The sequence below is a fragment of the Hemiscyllium ocellatum genome, chromosome 33 (genome assembly GCF_020745735.1).
Source record: "Hemiscyllium ocellatum isolate sHemOce1 chromosome 33, sHemOce1.pat.X.cur, whole genome shotgun sequence".
In the NCBI taxonomy this organism is placed as follows: Eukaryota; Metazoa; Chordata; class Chondrichthyes; order Orectolobiformes; family Hemiscylliidae; genus Hemiscyllium; species Hemiscyllium ocellatum.
In genome coordinates, this window is record NC_083433.1 from 17,522,528 (window position 1) to 17,539,509 (window position 16,982).

Consider the following 16,982-nt stretch of genomic DNA (forward strand, 5'->3'; position numbering starts at 1 on the left):
TTCTTTGCCTGCTACAGTCAGATAACTGCAAGCTCACAACCACATTAACAACAGGACTTACCAGCAGACAGCAAGCTCTGATTGTTGGATATGCAACTACAGTATAGCAGATGTGTCTGGAGGCGGCCCCTCACCGACGTCAACTGTCTGTCAGTCATGCTAGGCAATTAGCGAGCAGGATTCAATAGTACAAGTTTGTTTGCTGCTTCCTAGGAATCCAGGCCAGAGATTCCAGGCTGCCAGAGCAAGCCAGGCGGCTGTTGAAACCAGCAGGCACCAGAAGGAGGGGGAAGGGAAGGAAAACACAAAAGAAACCCTACTTCAAGAACACACAGGAGGAAATTGCCAGAATGAAAGATGTGCACCCTAGATTAAGCCCCAAAACATTATTTGATTTTATGCCCATGTGACTCATGTCCAAAAGGAGTTGTAAGTCACATTAAGCAATTTAAAAGTCACTTCAAAAATCAAACACCCAAGCTTTTATTTTTAAAAAAAAGTGCAAAAAAAATTGAACAAACTGGAGATTAGTGTTCTGTAGATTCCCTTTAGGATTACAAATCTGAAAAAACCCACTTATACACTTAAACCATTAGTCCTATAAAGAGTATTATTTTACTCAATTTTCACAGTACTGAGAATATCCAATACCCAAAATCTAAAATTACAACATACTTTCATTACCAATAGATGATAATATGGTTTATTGAAACTAGAAAATATTTCCTCCTCTGCTCCATTTCCTCACCTAAGTACACAGCCAGCAGCACAATCTGCTTTTCATTTCACTGGATTTCACTGGTGAGAAAGATCTAGATGACTCACGCTCACAGCACCCGCCAGTTATAACATCTTCGCAATTGTGAAATAAAGAGCAGGCTGGTCACCACGCATTATCCTCAATAATAGCACGTGTTCTATGTACGATATGGACATATATAGCTTTTATTTAAAATGTCGACTACAGCTTTAGATACACTACAATTACTCTGAAAAATGGAAACAATTGTATCAAACAGTGCATCAAATACAACTTGGGAGTTCTAATGTTAAATTGCAAAAAAGTGCAAACATTAACACTGGCATAGAGGAAACAGCATCAAAATTAGTACTGGAATAGCTATTTTCTGAGTTAATACAATTTGGAAGTATATGGAGATTACAACTAGAAAGACTCAAGGTGAAATGAAGGACATTTGTTAAAACGTTGAAGGAATTAGTGACACTTGCCAATTGTATACTAACTGAAATCAATCATGACAGTGCAACAAAATTGATCATATTTGCAGGATTCCTCCAGACTAAAATAAAACAAAATATACTTGCTGGATAGTAAGCTTGTGTATTGGTGCTAGTGGGAACTAAACTGATCCCTAAAAAGGGACCCAGAAATTTTTTTAAACAAAAAGGAAAATTAAAACAAAATGCATAGAAATCAAATACACACTCAAAAGTTATGTTTTGCCTCTCGGAGGTTAAGCACCAAAAAGGACAACTTCCAAACAGTAGAAATGTTTTGCTTCAGTTTTCTAAAAAACTACTCCTGGCTTCACGTTGGCCTCGAAGTACCCCTCCCCCATCAAAATAAGGAGTTTGAATCTGTAGAATTGCAAGTTTCATTTTAAATAACAAATGAAAGCAAATTGAAATAAATTCTATTAAAGACGCCAGAACTCAAATTGTAGACAAATCTGGTTATCAAGAAAAGTATTATACAACTGACAATTTTCGGTGTGATGAACTCAGATTACAAAAGGAGATATCATCCCACACAATGAATTTCGTGAGAAACAGGCTGGATTAAGAAAAGCATAATACAGAAAAAAAAAGGAGCAATCTGGGGCTCTAAGCAATTTCTGGTCATGTGATTCTAGCTGCTAAGTTCCTTGGGTGATGTAAGATGCCAGGGTCCCAGCAAACAAAAATCATAAAATGGCTACCATTCTGCAGTGCAGAGAGCTGTTATCTCAGGGGCTCATGTGGGAATTAGCCAAAATTACCCACTTAAAATGACCTTGAATTTTATTTAATGTTTAAACAAAAATCAATCCAGTTATACCGAAACCTTGCTTTTTGAAAATTAAAACTAAAGTAAAATAATATACCACTAAGTATATTTCACCAAATACATTAACCCTATTTTCGTCCAAAATACCTTACTATGGCATAGTCACTGGCGAGGGCTGTATCATTCTGGTATGGAATTAAAATATTCTGTCTGATATCTTTCAATCCAGACAAGTGAGATTTTGCAGAACAAAACTACAGTATACCAAATACAATCTGTTCTAACATGGTAGTTGTGATTTTCTATGGGAGGTTCCACGAGAACGCACAATAGAAATAATGGGGCCTACAGTAAAAACAGGGTTGGGGCAAACCGAAAAAACATCGGTCAACATCAAAAACGAACTGTTATGGATTGTGTTAGCCTAAGACAAATGTTACAATTTGTACTTTTTCACTAAAATGATTTTAACACTAAGGGGTTTCAGAGTTTGCCAAGTTAACAACAATAAAGACGACAGAGACAGAGTCAGAGTCATCACCAACATCATTACTTTCCAGGTGCAACGGATGCAGGGTTTCGACACAAAAAAATTTAATCCAGAAGTAGATGGCTGTGGTTCATTGAACTCCAACTGTTTCTTGAGGGTTGGCTTTAAAAAAAGCTTTGCCATCTTTCTTCTTTTATGAAGAGGCTATATTCATGGGGTGCCAGATATGCCACAGACTGACTCAAGAGCTGCAACTGCTTCTCAATTTCTCTTTGTCTTCTATCCCAAGGGAAATGGAAAGTTCTCACGGTGCTGCAGCCTGGACTTCATAGTCTTCATTTCAAGCTTCAATTTCCTCTGCAGTAGCAATGTTGTTTAGATCAGTCTCCACTTCAAATTCAACTTGCTTTGCAACAGCAACACAATGCTGAAAGTTCCTGACAGTTCAGCACCTTTAAAACATCAAAGAAAATCTGGGAGAAGTTTCTGCCAAACTGCAAGTGGGCAGTCATTACTGACATCACCCCAGGTCGCCACAGTGATGTCAACAACATTCTTAAAAGCTCTTTCAAAATTGAAGAGCACTAGCCTCAATGCAGCCACTGAGTGGGATAATCAGTTTCCTGAAATGTGTGCTGTAAGTAATAAGCTTTAAAAGCTGCTATTGTACCCTGGTCCATGGGCTGAATGAATGAGAGGGGTTGTGTTTGGAGATAGAAATAGCACTGATGTTTTCAGGTGGCTTGGCCCACTGTCCAGAATGAGGAGAATTTTGAAATCCAAAATTTTCCCCTACAAAAGGTTTCTAAAAATATCCTCAAAAACACCAACAATAAAAAAGTCACCCAGGCTTCTTTTGCTTGTCCTGAAGGAAACACCTAAAGAGGACTTAAGTTAACATAGAACAATACAGCATAGAACAGGCCCTTCGGCCCTCTGTCACACCGACCTGTGAACTATTCTCAGCTCATTCACCTACACTATTCTAAAATCATCCATGCGCTTTTCTAAGGAATGTCTGAATCTCCCTAATGTGGCTGAGTTGACTACATTAGCAAGTAGGGCATTCCACACGCTTACCACTTGCCAGAGATGGAATCAAATGACAGCCAATGGTAGTTCACATTTTTTAAAAAATCGTTCCCCAATGATACAGCCAAATCACTTAACGAAACCCACATTATAGGAGGACGATGACCTGTATCAGCAGTTTTAATTGCATTAGAAATTAATAAGTTCAGCATCCCTACATTCACACCACAAGAAAATTAGGCTCTATTCACAATGGCACAGGTGTTACACAAAAAAGGTAAACAAAATTATCTTCTCCCAAACTTAAAATAGCTGGTTGTCTTCCAGTTTGTTAATACTAAAAACAGTCAAGACTGATGTAAATTTAAATACTCAACAACAGCAAAAAACGTTACTAGGATTACAGCACTTCAGGTCACCAGGACAGCATAGTCCCCAGCAAGTGCAGTCTCCATATTATATATCCAGACAAACAAACATTCACCGAAGAGTTATCTAGCTCTTAAGGTCAGATAAAAATGGACAACTAAAAAAAAATGAACTTGTATGCCACTACTATTCACATCTACTTTTAAGTAGAATCCTTCAAGATTCCATAGTTTTCTTTTAAAAAAAAAGTGGGTAGGGTGGCAGGAATAGTTGGAGAAATAAAAACACAAGTCCTGTTCAAACTTTATCGCATTTAGCATTTCCTCAATTATTTCACAGCTATCTGCTTCAAAACATTGTGAGCACCATATTACAGTGGTCTGCAGAAATTCTTCTGCTTCTGAATGCTCCCAAAGCATGGAAAGCTTCTGGATCCACTCCATTACACTGCTGTTTCAAATTTCAAAAGATCTGCCAGACCTTCTTGTAAATCTTCTATCCCACAAATGGGATTTTTAAAACAAAAGCCCAAAACACTGCTCAATCTTTGAATCTTTCAAACTTTTTGTAATTTTGATCTGTTCTGCAATTCTTCTAAGGTCATCAATACCTTGAAGAGGTAGAAAAACAGAATCCAGACTACACAGAAATACTCCAACATTGGAGTAAACAAGATTCAATGTACACTTCTTTTCCTTTAGAAAGGAAACTCCAGTATTAACTTAGGGCTTTAGAGATTTTGGTATCTGCATTCTCAGGTCTTTTGGATCCACTAATGCATAGGATTTGTCTGAGGAATAAATACTGCACCCATTCGTCATACCAAAATGAAACATCCCACTCATTTGCTATTTAGGGATACATTCACCAAGCCTGTAGATATCTTTGTATTTTAGTATAGTGTGATGTGATCGTTCATAGTGACAAGTCCAGAACAAGAGGACACTGTTTAAAAATAATGGGTAGGCCATTTAGAACAGACCAGGAGAAACCTCTTCATCCAGAGAGTGGTGGATAAATGGAATACTTTGCCCCAGAAGGCAGTGGAGGCCAATTCTCTGGATACTTTCAAGAAGGAGATGGATAGAGTTCTTAAAAGATAGTGGAATCAAGTGTTATGGGATAAGGCAGGAACAGGATACTGACTGTGGATGATCAGCCATGATCATAATGAATGGTGGCGCTAGCTTGAAGGGCCAAATAACCTATTCCTGCACCTATTGTTTATTGACTATATGCTGTGCTGATAGTTAAACATCATATTCCCAACTCAGGTCCAATCATTGAATATTCATCATGGTACAGATTTCCTCAGGAACACTAATACAAAATAAAAAAAAAAGGAAAATACAACAGAGCAGGAAACTGGCCTAAAATATTCACATTTTCTTGTCAAAGATATTGCCTGAATATTTCCAGCATTTTTATGGAGTCTTGTAAAACACCACTTGCTACCTGTCCAAACATCCTTTAACACTGGTTTTTATCGTCATCTTTAAACCAAATACCTGGGCTGACCTTTGCCAAGATACTGAAAGGTGCTACTTTCTGAAAGAGTAGGGCTAGGGTTAGCTTTGAGTTGATTTGATTGGAGTCTTTTGAGGACGTTACCACTCTACCTTCAATAATTTTGGTTGACATTGATTACAGGGACTTTAGTGAAGCCTTTTACTAGGTAGTCTGTGGAACCTCGTCAAAGTTAGATCACATGGGACTCAGGACAAACTTGCCAATTAAATACAAAACTGGCTTCATGGTAGAAACAAAAGGGTGGTGGTGGTGGTTCGCTTTTCAGACCAGAGGCCTGTGACCAGGGGTGTTTCACAGGGATAGGTATGAGGTCCATTTTTGTCAGTAAGTCATTGACTATACAACTTGGATGACAGTTGAGGGGACATAGTTAAGTTTATGGATGACACCAAAATTTGTGTTATAGTGGACAGTGCAAAAGCGTTATCTAAGCTTACAAAAAAAGATTGTGATCAATTGGGTCAGTGAGCTAAGTGGCAGATGGAGTTTAATTTGGATAAATGAGAGATGTTTGTTTTTAACCAAAAAATGCAATAAGAGCAGGACTTAAACAATTGATAGCAGAGCCATGGATAATATTACAGAACAGAGAGAAGTGGAGTTCAGGTGCACAATTCTTTGAAATTCGGGTCACACGTAGTCAGTGGTTAAGGCATTTAACATGCCTTCATTGCTCAGACCTTGGTATGTTGGAATTGGGATGCCATGTTGAGATTATTCAGGGTGCTGGTGAGGCCTCTTCTACACTGCTGTGTACAATTCTGGTGGCCCTACTGTAGGAAGGATATTAAAATTGGAGGGGGTTCCTGTTTTAGCAGGATGCTGTCAGAAATGGAAGGTCTGAGTTGTAAGTAGAGGCTGGGACTTTTTTCACTGGAGTGAATGAGGTTGAGGGGTGACCTTCTGGAGATTTACAAAATCAGGAGGGGCATAAATAAGGTGAATAGCAAGGGTATTTTCCCTAGGATTGGATGGGGGCAGAGTCTCACAACTAAGAGGCATATTTTTAAAGAGGAAAAAGATTTTTTAAAGACAGACAAAAGGGGAACATCTTTTTTAAAAAAGCAGGGTGGTTTGTATGTGGAATGAACTGGCAGAGGAAGTGGTGGATGCAGATAGCAACATTTGGATAAGTAGGAAAAAGCAGACAAGTGGGACTAGTCTGGTTTGGGAACATGATTGACTTGGATCAGTTACACCAAATGGCCTGCTTCCATGCTGTATGACTAAGACTCTATTTACTAAGTAGCAAGACAGCTTGTCAGACCAATAGTGTTCGGTGCTAGATTAATCAATTTTTGCCAGACTAGAAATAGTAGTTTACAAGTGGTATTAATAGTCAAGTACTTTCACATTAGAGAAAAAAAAACAGGAGTTCTTGCTCCCAATCACAATCCAGTGGCTCTTCCTGGATGATCAGGCAAGAACCGAATCAGGTTCAGAACAGAATCCAGTTCACTTTTGGTCAAGTATGTTTACTCCTCACAATAATGAATGGCTTTACAAATATTGCCACATTGAGAGATACTGGAAGGAGGAACAGGCACCAAAATAAAACATTTGCTCAAACAGTAAGATGCAGGGTTGAGAAAAGGCTAGCAAATGACTTGTATTGGAATGTAACACTGAAAAAAAAAAGTCAAGAAAAAAGGATTCATTCATCAGTTTTTTTGAAACAAAAATTCACCATACAAGAGTTGCAGGCTACCCACCCATAACTGGACTTGTCAAAAAAAAGGATGATCAGCTACCTGCTTGAAATGCAAATATATGCACAATGCTATTCCAGAGGATTTCAGGATTTCTTCCTAGAAGTACCATGGTTATCCCTATGCCCCAAGGACTGCAACAGTTCAAGACCTGATCAATGTTAAAGAATGCTGGTCCAGCCAGCAACATCCACATCTCATGAATAATAAAACAAAGATGCTGGAAATGCGCAAAGAAATTGGAGAAACTCAAGTCTGACAACACCGAGAGAAAGCAGAATTAACATTTCAAACCCACAGCATGCAAGAGAGAGCACTGCTTTCTTTCCAGAGATGCTGCCAGACCGGTCAAGTTTCTCCAGCAATATCTGTTTCAGCCCCAATGGTTTTTTTTAATAAAACAATTGACACAGCAACAATAGAAAAAGATATAAATTCCAAAACTAGATGGCTTGCAAGGGAACTTCCAGACGATGTGTACAGGCATCTTCTTTCCTTGGTCCTTCTCAGAGGCAGAGGTCATAGATTTAGAAGTTGATGTCCAAGGAGTCTTGACGAGTTGTTTCAACGTATTTTTGTAGATCGTGCACAGAGCTCCTGCTACATAGTGACAGAGGGGGTTAAATGCTGAAGATGTTAAGATTGGGTGCCAATCAAAAAAAAACAGGCAGCATTCTCCTGAATGGTGGAGTCGAAGAACGTGTTGAAGTTCCATTCATCCAGGAAAATGGAGAACATGCATTCATACTGCTGAATGGTGCCAGAAAACTGGCAGATGAGTTTTATGAAGGAGTGAGAACCTACTTGCAGATTTCCCATCTCATGACTCACCCCATAAGTCTTTATATGACTAGTCCAGCATAGCTTCTTGTCAATGTTGGAACACCAGGATGTTGATAGTAGGGCGATGGTGGAAGAAGAAATTCAGCAATGGTAATGCCAGTTTTAAGTCTATAGTCACTGTGCTCATTCACAGGTTACTACTACTCAATTCGGACAAGCCATTCACTACTTCTGAAAGATAATAGGAAACTGTTTTTTTTCTTGAGTCACAAATCATTGTTCATTAAACGAGAGCTAGTATTTTTAAAAAAGTCAAAAAACCCTGAAAACATTACTAAAGTTCTGAAAGTCATGCTGATTTTAGTTTTCCACGAGCTCAATGGCTTATCTTTGATCCCCTACCTTGGTTCCTGTGATGTTACCTTCACTTAGAAGGATAAGAACAATACCAAAAGAAAAGAAAATCAGTGTTCATCACTGATCACATCTCAAAAGCATTAGACAATAATTGTGCAAACGTAGGAACTCATTTCACAAATTAGAGAATTCATTCATTGAAATAGTACAGTGACCTATTAAATTTTGGCAACATTGGAGGTAGATGTGTTATTTAGAACTAACTACCAAAGAAAAAAAAAATGTCAAGGAATCTTTAAATGACGACAATAGCAAAATTACTTAAGAACACAGCACTTCCTTAGCATTGTAGCCTGCCACTGGTACTCAAAGACCAAAACATGGCTTCAATTAACAATACTCTTGCCAGAGTCAGGGGGGAAAAAAAAATCAACCTGAAAAGCTATGGACTAAGGTTAGAAAATTGGATGGCTTCAAAAATTCATATTTCGTACCATGAACAGCAGAGTGCTTTTAATATTTGTTGCTATATAGATTATGGATATCCTTTACTTGTACACAACTAACACAAAATACCATTACATCATTGCAGCAATTTGTTTAAAAAAATCTAACTGGCAATCTTGAGCAGAGTGTTTAAGACACAAGAGCTTGATTCAAGCATAAAAGCAAGTCCCACCTGCTCCAGTGGGTCATAATATGCCTGAACAGGTTGATTAAAATATCTGACTATCAAACACCAAGTTAACTAGGCATTTATTAAGACTCCAATCATACTTCAGAATGACAGGATTTAAAACTGCTGTATAGAAAATGTGTTCTGATATGTGACCCAACAGCAGGACCCAAAACAAAATTCTATGGAACTCCAAAAACCCATCTGGAGGAAGTTCTGAAAGTGAAGTAAGGTTCTATTGTTCCAGATTTCATTGAAGGCTTGAAAATTCAACAAATCATTACTCCAAAGCAGAGCAAATCAGTGTTCAGATCGTTATTTGCTCATATTCAGAAACAGTGGCACGTGAAGTGATTACATTAATTACAAGAAAATTTCAAATCAAGATTTTTTGATAGAAGTATTCAAGAAAGTCCAATAAACTAGTTCCATACCAGAAAAAATAATTCTGCAAATAAATGCAACATCTTTGCATCTCAAACCAAGCATCATTCTCCTCAATGCTATGGAGGGGAGAAAGGACAATCTTTAAAACTAAAAATGGCTAACTATTTAAATTTGGGCAATAGAATTAGATGTAAAACATTTATATACAAAAAGGTTAGAAAAGCTGTTTAAATATTGCGACTAAAAAAAAACTCAGTGGGGACATCTGTACTTCAACACAATGAAATGTTGTTTTCAGAAAAAAAAAGCTGGAGCTCTCAATGGAGTTGCTATACTAATAGCCCTCAGACAGATTACAAATAAAAAGGTGATTTTCTTTTCCTCCTTTGTCTAGGTTTCAGGGAAAGTCATCACCAGACGAGCAGCTGCTGAGGAAAATACCTGTATGCAGGTGTCTGATATTGTTCCTTTAGAGCTTTGAACAGTTGGAATTTCATCTAAAGATTTAGACATTGCCTTATAAATTGATACAAGTGGATAGAAATTGCTATGGAAAATTCACCATAGATCACAAGCAGGTTGCCTTGAAATAATGCAAGATCCAAATTTGTTGTCTTCAGTACGTGATGTACAATTTAGATTGATACTGATTTGACCGATAAGATAAAATCTTGTTTGCAGATTTTTCATCATGGTCTTTTGGTGATTGCAAGGCTGGCACACACTTTCCTTAGATAAGATGCCCAAAATACAGTGGCTCAGTGTTAGCACTGCTGCCTCACAGCGCCAGGGACCTGGGTTCAATTCCAGCCTTCGGCAACTGTGTGTGGAGTTTGCACGTTCTCCCTGTGTCTGTGTGGGTTTCCTCCGGGTACTCCGGTTTCTTCCCACAGTCCAAAGATGTGCGGGTCAGGTGAATTGGCCATGCGAAACTGCCCGTAGTGTTAGGTGCAATAGTAGGGAGGAGGTTATTCTTCAGAGGGTCGGTGTAGACTTGTTGGGCCAAAGGGCCTATTTCCATACTGTGGGGAATCTAATCAAACTGATCACAGTATTTCTAATGCAGTCTGACCAGCACTGCATGCTTATTAGTCAATAGTGAACTTTTTGGGATCCTAAAGTGTTCATTGTTGACTAATAAGTTAAAAATGATCTCAAATGATCCTGATTAAAAAAGGTGGCATCAAATGAGGTAGTCCTTTAGAATTAACCAAAAGAAGTCCTTCCTCATAAATAAAACACTTCATCTTGTCAACTCTACAGTGAATCTACATTAAACATCTTTACCATTTTAATTCCCAACTATGTACTGAAAAGAAACATTTGGCCTTCAATAGTAGAAGCAGAGGATACCAGGTGACAGCTTTGCTCCATGATTTCCTGGAACAGGAGGACTGGCCTACATGTGCATCAAAAACACATGGTCTTTCACATCACTATACAAAATTTGATAACTGTCTGCATGGAGATTAGGCAGTTGGGAGTGAAAGCTTGAATGATCACAATTTTAAAATAATCCTATACTGACTCAATTAGATTTATTTGTTTAGGCAGCTCTTAAAAATGAATTTTTTATTTTAAAAAAACCAAAGCCAATTTCTTGCTGCCATTCCCCCTCTTGAGCCTTCCCAACAGAAGGGACATCAAAATGGTTCCTTTCAGGAATTCCTACAAAAAAAAGCAACTCAAAAGATAGTGACAAAGCACTGAAGCATCTTGTTAATTTAATAGCAATTTCAACCCAATTATATTTAAATAATGTTCACTGGATAACATTTGCTATTGTAATCTTTAGCCTTTTCTGGAAGTCAGCAATTACTAAAAGAATTTGTTTCTTAAATATCCTGCAGGCAGTCATACAGCATGGAAACTGACCCTTCGGTCCAACTCATCCATGCTGACCAAGCCCCATTTGCCAGAATTTGGCCCATATCACTTGGAACCCTTCTATTCATATACACATCCAGATGCCTTTTAAAATGTTATAATTATACCAGCTTCCACAGAATAGCAACCAGAACTGAACAGAGTTTTCTAAGTGACCTTAATATCCTGCAGAGCTGCAACATGACATCCTACTGATATTCAATGCACTGACCAATAAAGGCAAGTGCGCCAAATACCTCCTTCACCACGATTCCACTTTCAAGGAGCTATGCACCTGCATCCCTAGGTCCGTTTGGCATAATCCCCAGGGCCCTACATTAACTGCACAAGTCCTGTCCGATTTGCCTTCCAAAAATGTAGCTTCTCACATTTATCTGGATAAACCTGCCACTCCTTAGCCCATCTGAGCAAGGTTCCATTGGACAATGATAATCTTCACTGTCCACTACATCACCTATTTTGGAATCATCTGAAAACTATCCATACCTATGTTCACATTCAAATCATTTATGTTAACGACAAAATCCAGTAACTCCACACCAATCCTAGAGGCACACTGGTGGTCATAAGACCAAATATGGACTTTCACAAGCAAAGTTGCACAGCAAAAAGAAACCTCCATCTGGATTGCCAGGGAATCAAGCAAGTGACACAGCAACATAAACGAACTCCTTCACATACACCAAGGAAAAATGTATGATGAAACATCAAACATTTTATCAAATTGTGTTTTTAAGGAGAATCCAATCTTGAACAGGAAGCCATTCTATAATCAAGACCAACATACGTGATCATTCAACACCATCTTGGAAAGGTTTCCACCAGGTATTCCAGTTTCTTCCCAGTCCAAAGATGTGCAGGTTAGGTGAAGTGGGGCTATACTCAATTCCTGATGAAGGGCTTTTGCCAGAAACAGATTTTCCTGCTCCTCAGATGCTGCCCGACCTGCTGTGCTTTTCTAGCATCACTCTAAGCTTGACTCTGATCTCCAGAATCTGCAGTACTCACTTTCACCTAAATTGTCTGTAGGGTCCAGGGATGCATAGGCTAGGTGGATTAGCCACGGTAAATGCAGGGTGATGGGGGTCAGTCCGAGTGGAATACCGTGCAGAGAGTCAATGCAGACTCTACAGGCTTATTGGTCCCTTTGTTTACCGTAGAATTCTATAGTTCCAAGACAGGACGGCAGATGGCTTGGCTGGAAAAATTACAGCTCGTGCCTCCATTCATTTGCTGCCCTTCAAACCCCAAAAGTTGAAAGGATGTGCTGGCAAATGAGCCTTAGGTGAGTGCCCACAGTGCACAGCTAAAATGGTATACAATGCTGATGAGTTAGTGGTAAACCAAGTGCCAATCAAGCTGCCTTTTTCCATTATGAAGTTAAACTTCTGAAGTGTTGTTGGAGCCACTATTACCAAGGCAAGAGTACAGCATCACGTTTCTGCATTAAATGGTGGACATACCCAGAGTCAGAAAGCAAGTTACTCATCTTTAATTCTCCTGTCTCCAATGGTCTTGCAGCAGTATATATTGCTAGTCCAGTTCAGCCTCCATCCAACAGAAAATTTCAGGATGTTGACAACAATACATCCACTGAAACTCTGCAACATCTTGGGCCTGAAATTATTTCTAATAAATTTTCCTTTTGGGCTACATATGACTCCAATGTTAAAAATTAGGTGAAAGGCTTTCCAGTAACCTTAGTTTTTCTAGGATTCACATGCAAGTGTGACATCAAATACAGCTGATATAAAACGGTGATCACTTTTACCTCCATTGTGGTCCTTTTCCAGGATTGATCATTGATTAATAGAATCTTCCCAATGGCTTGCAGCAAGTCTGCAAATAAAGAGGAACAATACCCCTCCATAACTAGAAACAGGTTCCTTTAAGAAATCTCATGCCAGCATAACTAGAATTGACCCTCATTGATAAATCAAAAGATCCAAAATAATCCAAGGCAGACTTCTTGACACATGCAAAGCTAGTTATTACAGATATGTGGAGATCAGACTAAAACATGATTAGAATATTTCAAAAAAAAAATCAAGACACTTCTTAGGACCATTATTAAACAAGATCTATCATGGACCCATAAAAAGGAGAATTTACTTTCAGATCAAATATTCAATATTACTGCAAACTTGTGATGCTTTCCACCAATGCAACATTAAATGGTAGTAAAATTCACATGAACTATGGAACATATTTAGTCCAGGATGTATCTGGATCTCTTCAGTGAAAGCTTTTCAAAGAATCTTTCAGGCAAGAGCTCTCGGAGACTGGAAATGCTTTATTTCGTGTTCTTTTTGAAAGATGGAAAAATGTGATGATTACTTTGTTAATTATTAAATCTAAAACTTGTATGGAAATATCCAGCCCAGGTGAATAGGCACAGCAATAATTTTAACACGGCTATCTAGAAGCTTTCAACTGAAGGCATGTATCAAATCCATATCTTGCACATTTCTATGAATGGAAAGCACTGGCACCCATGATACAGCAGAGCATCAAGTGGCTTAGGTGTCATGGTGATTTTTGAAGAGGTAGAGATATAATCAGCTGAATGATGATTCATAATTAAAATACTTAAGTCATTTAACAGGAAACCAGTGATCTGAAGCAGGATTAAATTATGGACATCCCCTTTCTACAAAAGGAAGTCTTCAATAATGCAAGCCAAGATATGTGAGAGAATACACATTGAACAAGCAAACATTGAGTGGAGTCCATGAGGGAAATTACAGAGTGCATAAATTACAAAGTGACAGAGTAATTCCAGTTGAGAGAGAGACATGGAACCTCAACAAAACAATCTGTGCTCTCTCGTTAAAAAAGTAATTTCACATTTCATAGTGTCAAATATTTCTGTATTCCACTTCCTGTGACTTTTTCTTTCCAATTTTGGAGATGGAATCTTCAAACAAACAAACAAACATCATAATGCTGAAATATTTTCCATCAAATACGTTCTTTTAAGCAGATGTCATCAGTAGGGCTTCACTGCGTATGGATAGGTTTTTTTGGTAAAATAAAAAAAAGTGCAACAGGAGTATTATTTTTGTCCAAAATCAAGACTGAAAATTCATACTAAATCATATTTGGAAATTCACTACGTTAGTAAAAAGGTACCAAGCAAATTAAGGTGCCCTGACGCAAGATGAAGCACGTACGTTTATAGATGCGCCATATATCTAAAATTGTCTTGCACTGCAGTAAGTGTAATTTTTGCAAGCTCCTTCAATGGACGTGTTCAATTATGTTAATATTTTATACAACCCATTTTCAGCCATCACTACTAAAATTTACTTTTAAAAAAAAGTGACCACAAATTGTGAAGACAAACATTGAAACTCTTTACATAATTAAACATGCCATATATTTGCAATGTTTAAAGAACATTAGTGTTCCAGATGGGGTTTTACCAATTTTGTCATCTTCAAAGTTTTCTGGCCCAATTCTTGCACATTTATGGAATTCAATGAGGTACCTTTCTTTGATGTTATAAAAGGCATTAATACAAAGTGTAAAAATTATTGAATACTTGTGGTTTTAAGAATTGCTTTACACAAATACAGTTGTAGTCAAAAGTAAAACAGCAAATGCTGGAAAACTAAACAAAAAAATTGTTGGAAATATATAATTAGTCAAACAGAACCTGCAGTGATACAAACCATTTACTCCAGGCGACCAGAAATAAAGAATATTCAATTCAGCTTGGAAAATATTCAACCAGTACAGAAAAAGTGTTTAAAATAATTGTTTTAATTACCAAATAAAAATACTTAGCAATCCAGTTGAAAGCTGAACCAGACACAGCCACATATACCCAAAGGCAAAAGCCAGTTCTAAAAACGTGACTAGCACAGGAAGGTGGCATCAAGGAAGACGATCATTCATCATGTTAATAAAGTAGCAAAGCAAAGTCAAAAAAGGACCAAATGGCCTACTCCTATTTCTACCATACTTTATTTTGTGATGCTCACGGATACTTGTTCCTTTTCTTGTGGTTTCAAATTTATAGTATTAAGCTTTCATTCTTTTTCCTTGTATTACAAAATGTTTTATTTGTTTTCCTCACAAAAATCACGAACTGACCCTTCCATTCCCACTTCTCATCCGAGAGAGATGTAATTTTCCATCCAGGTCTTAAAAGGTCAAAAAAGGAGCTTTAAGGAAGATTAAAGAACCTATAGTACAGCATCATTGGTCACAGTATCAATAAGGTAAGAAGAATTTGCCACCTGATGGGGCACTACCAATCCAGCGTAGATGATATGCCAAAAGGTTCACTATGTAGGAATTAAAAGTCAGCTAAATATTCAATACAACAAGAAAGCAAAATTTAATGTTGCCTGTCACAGATAAGCATAATACCAAGTCATGAGATACAATGAAAAATTAACAGTCAGATGCAGGTATCAAATATCAACAAGATCAGTAAGGAATTCACAATGGCTTTATTGTTAATAATTGTACAAAAGGACCATGTGACTTAGCAGTCATCTGTCAGTTGACCTGTAGTAGTACTGCACACACAAATTGTGGTCCAAGATTGTATAAGCATACATTTCCAGTTTGTTCAGAATTTTCAGATGCATCAAGTTACTAAGTGAGGGATAACCCAAAATTAGTTGGGTTGAATGTTCCTGATATTTATTAAAAATCAACAGCAGCTTGGAGCTGGCTCCCACTGAGTTGCACGTTAATACTGAAAATATACAATTGGTATAAACACAGTGCATTAAATCAAACAGTGTAACAAAAATTACAAAATCAGAACTACCACCTGTTCACACATTTGTGTAGGGAAGTGGGGTGATAACTTGCAACTCTACTGAAGCTAAAACATTCATGCAGCAAAAATCCTACAGCAATGCAGCAACTAGACGCTGCTCAAGCTCATTTGCAATCAGCTCATCCTCAGCTTGAATTTATAGAGGCAGGCAAAAAAAAAGAGGAATTAAAGTGAGGAAAAATAAAACAAAAATGCAACTACATGATTAAGTGCAAAGTTTTAGTCAAAATAATTAAATGATTTACTGGAAATTTGAAGGACCAGCTTAAACCTTACCTTACTCTGAGGTCCCCAACGCAGTTTCCACTTCATAAACAGAGAAGAAGAAAGAGAAGGAAAGGTGGGTGGGGAAGAAGCTCCCGCAAACACCGGGGCTTTAAGCGTGTGCGTGTGCCGACTGGTCCGTCTGGAGCGCCGTGCGCATGCGTAATGCACTGGTGGTCTCGTGCAGCAGCCATGCAGCTCCAGTGCTGCTGCCGCCGCGCAGGCGCAGGTGCACCCACGGGGCCTACACACGCCGCCCCACAGGGGTTGAAGGCGCTCCCCGGGAGAGGGAAAACAAACAAAACTGGAAACGCAATTAAAAGTCAGGCGACACTCCAGGAGCGAAATAAAACACGACCATATTAATGTAACGATTCGCTTACCTTTCCGATGCGTTAAAGCGTAGTTTCATGAGGAGTATCTGTTTTCTTTTTTTTGTCCCACCCTATTAAAAACAAACCTTCCCCCTTTTACCTACAACAACCTCACACCCGCCCCCTCCTCCTCCCCCGGTCGCAAAATGGCGGCCGCGCGTGAAGTGTATGCAAATTAGAAAAATATCGCTCATATGCAAATTAAGGAAAAAACACATATGCCGTGTGTATCTCACTTTCAAATTTCCCTGTGTGATTTTGTTTAATTTTTTTTAAAAACCCGTAATTATGTATTTTTTTTGTTTGTGGAAGATAAAT

At 38.2% G+C, this 16,982-nt stretch overlaps 1 protein-coding gene across 7 annotated transcripts in view; it reads right to left on the reverse strand.

Moving 5' to 3' along the window:
- LOC132831506 (activating transcription factor 7-interacting protein 1-like) overlaps positions 1–16,764 on the reverse strand; it is a 184,062-nt gene extending 167,298 nt beyond the window's left edge. For 3 of the 7 annotated variants that reach the window (XM_060849691.1, XM_060849688.1, XM_060849689.1), the window contains exon 1: positions 16,303–16,639. Coding sequence is in view for 1 of the 7 variants with exons in the window: in XM_060849686.1 (XP_060705669.1) it covers positions 16,674–16,702 (29 nt within the window). In the remaining 6 variants the exon portion in view is untranslated. Of the gene's footprint in view, positions 1–61; positions 82–16,302; positions 16,640–16,673 lie in introns of those variants that run through there. The other 4 variants (XM_060849692.1, XM_060849690.1, XM_060849686.1 and 1 more) reach the window with 3 other exon arrangements.
- Between the last annotated feature and the right edge of the window lie 218 nt (positions 16,765–16,982).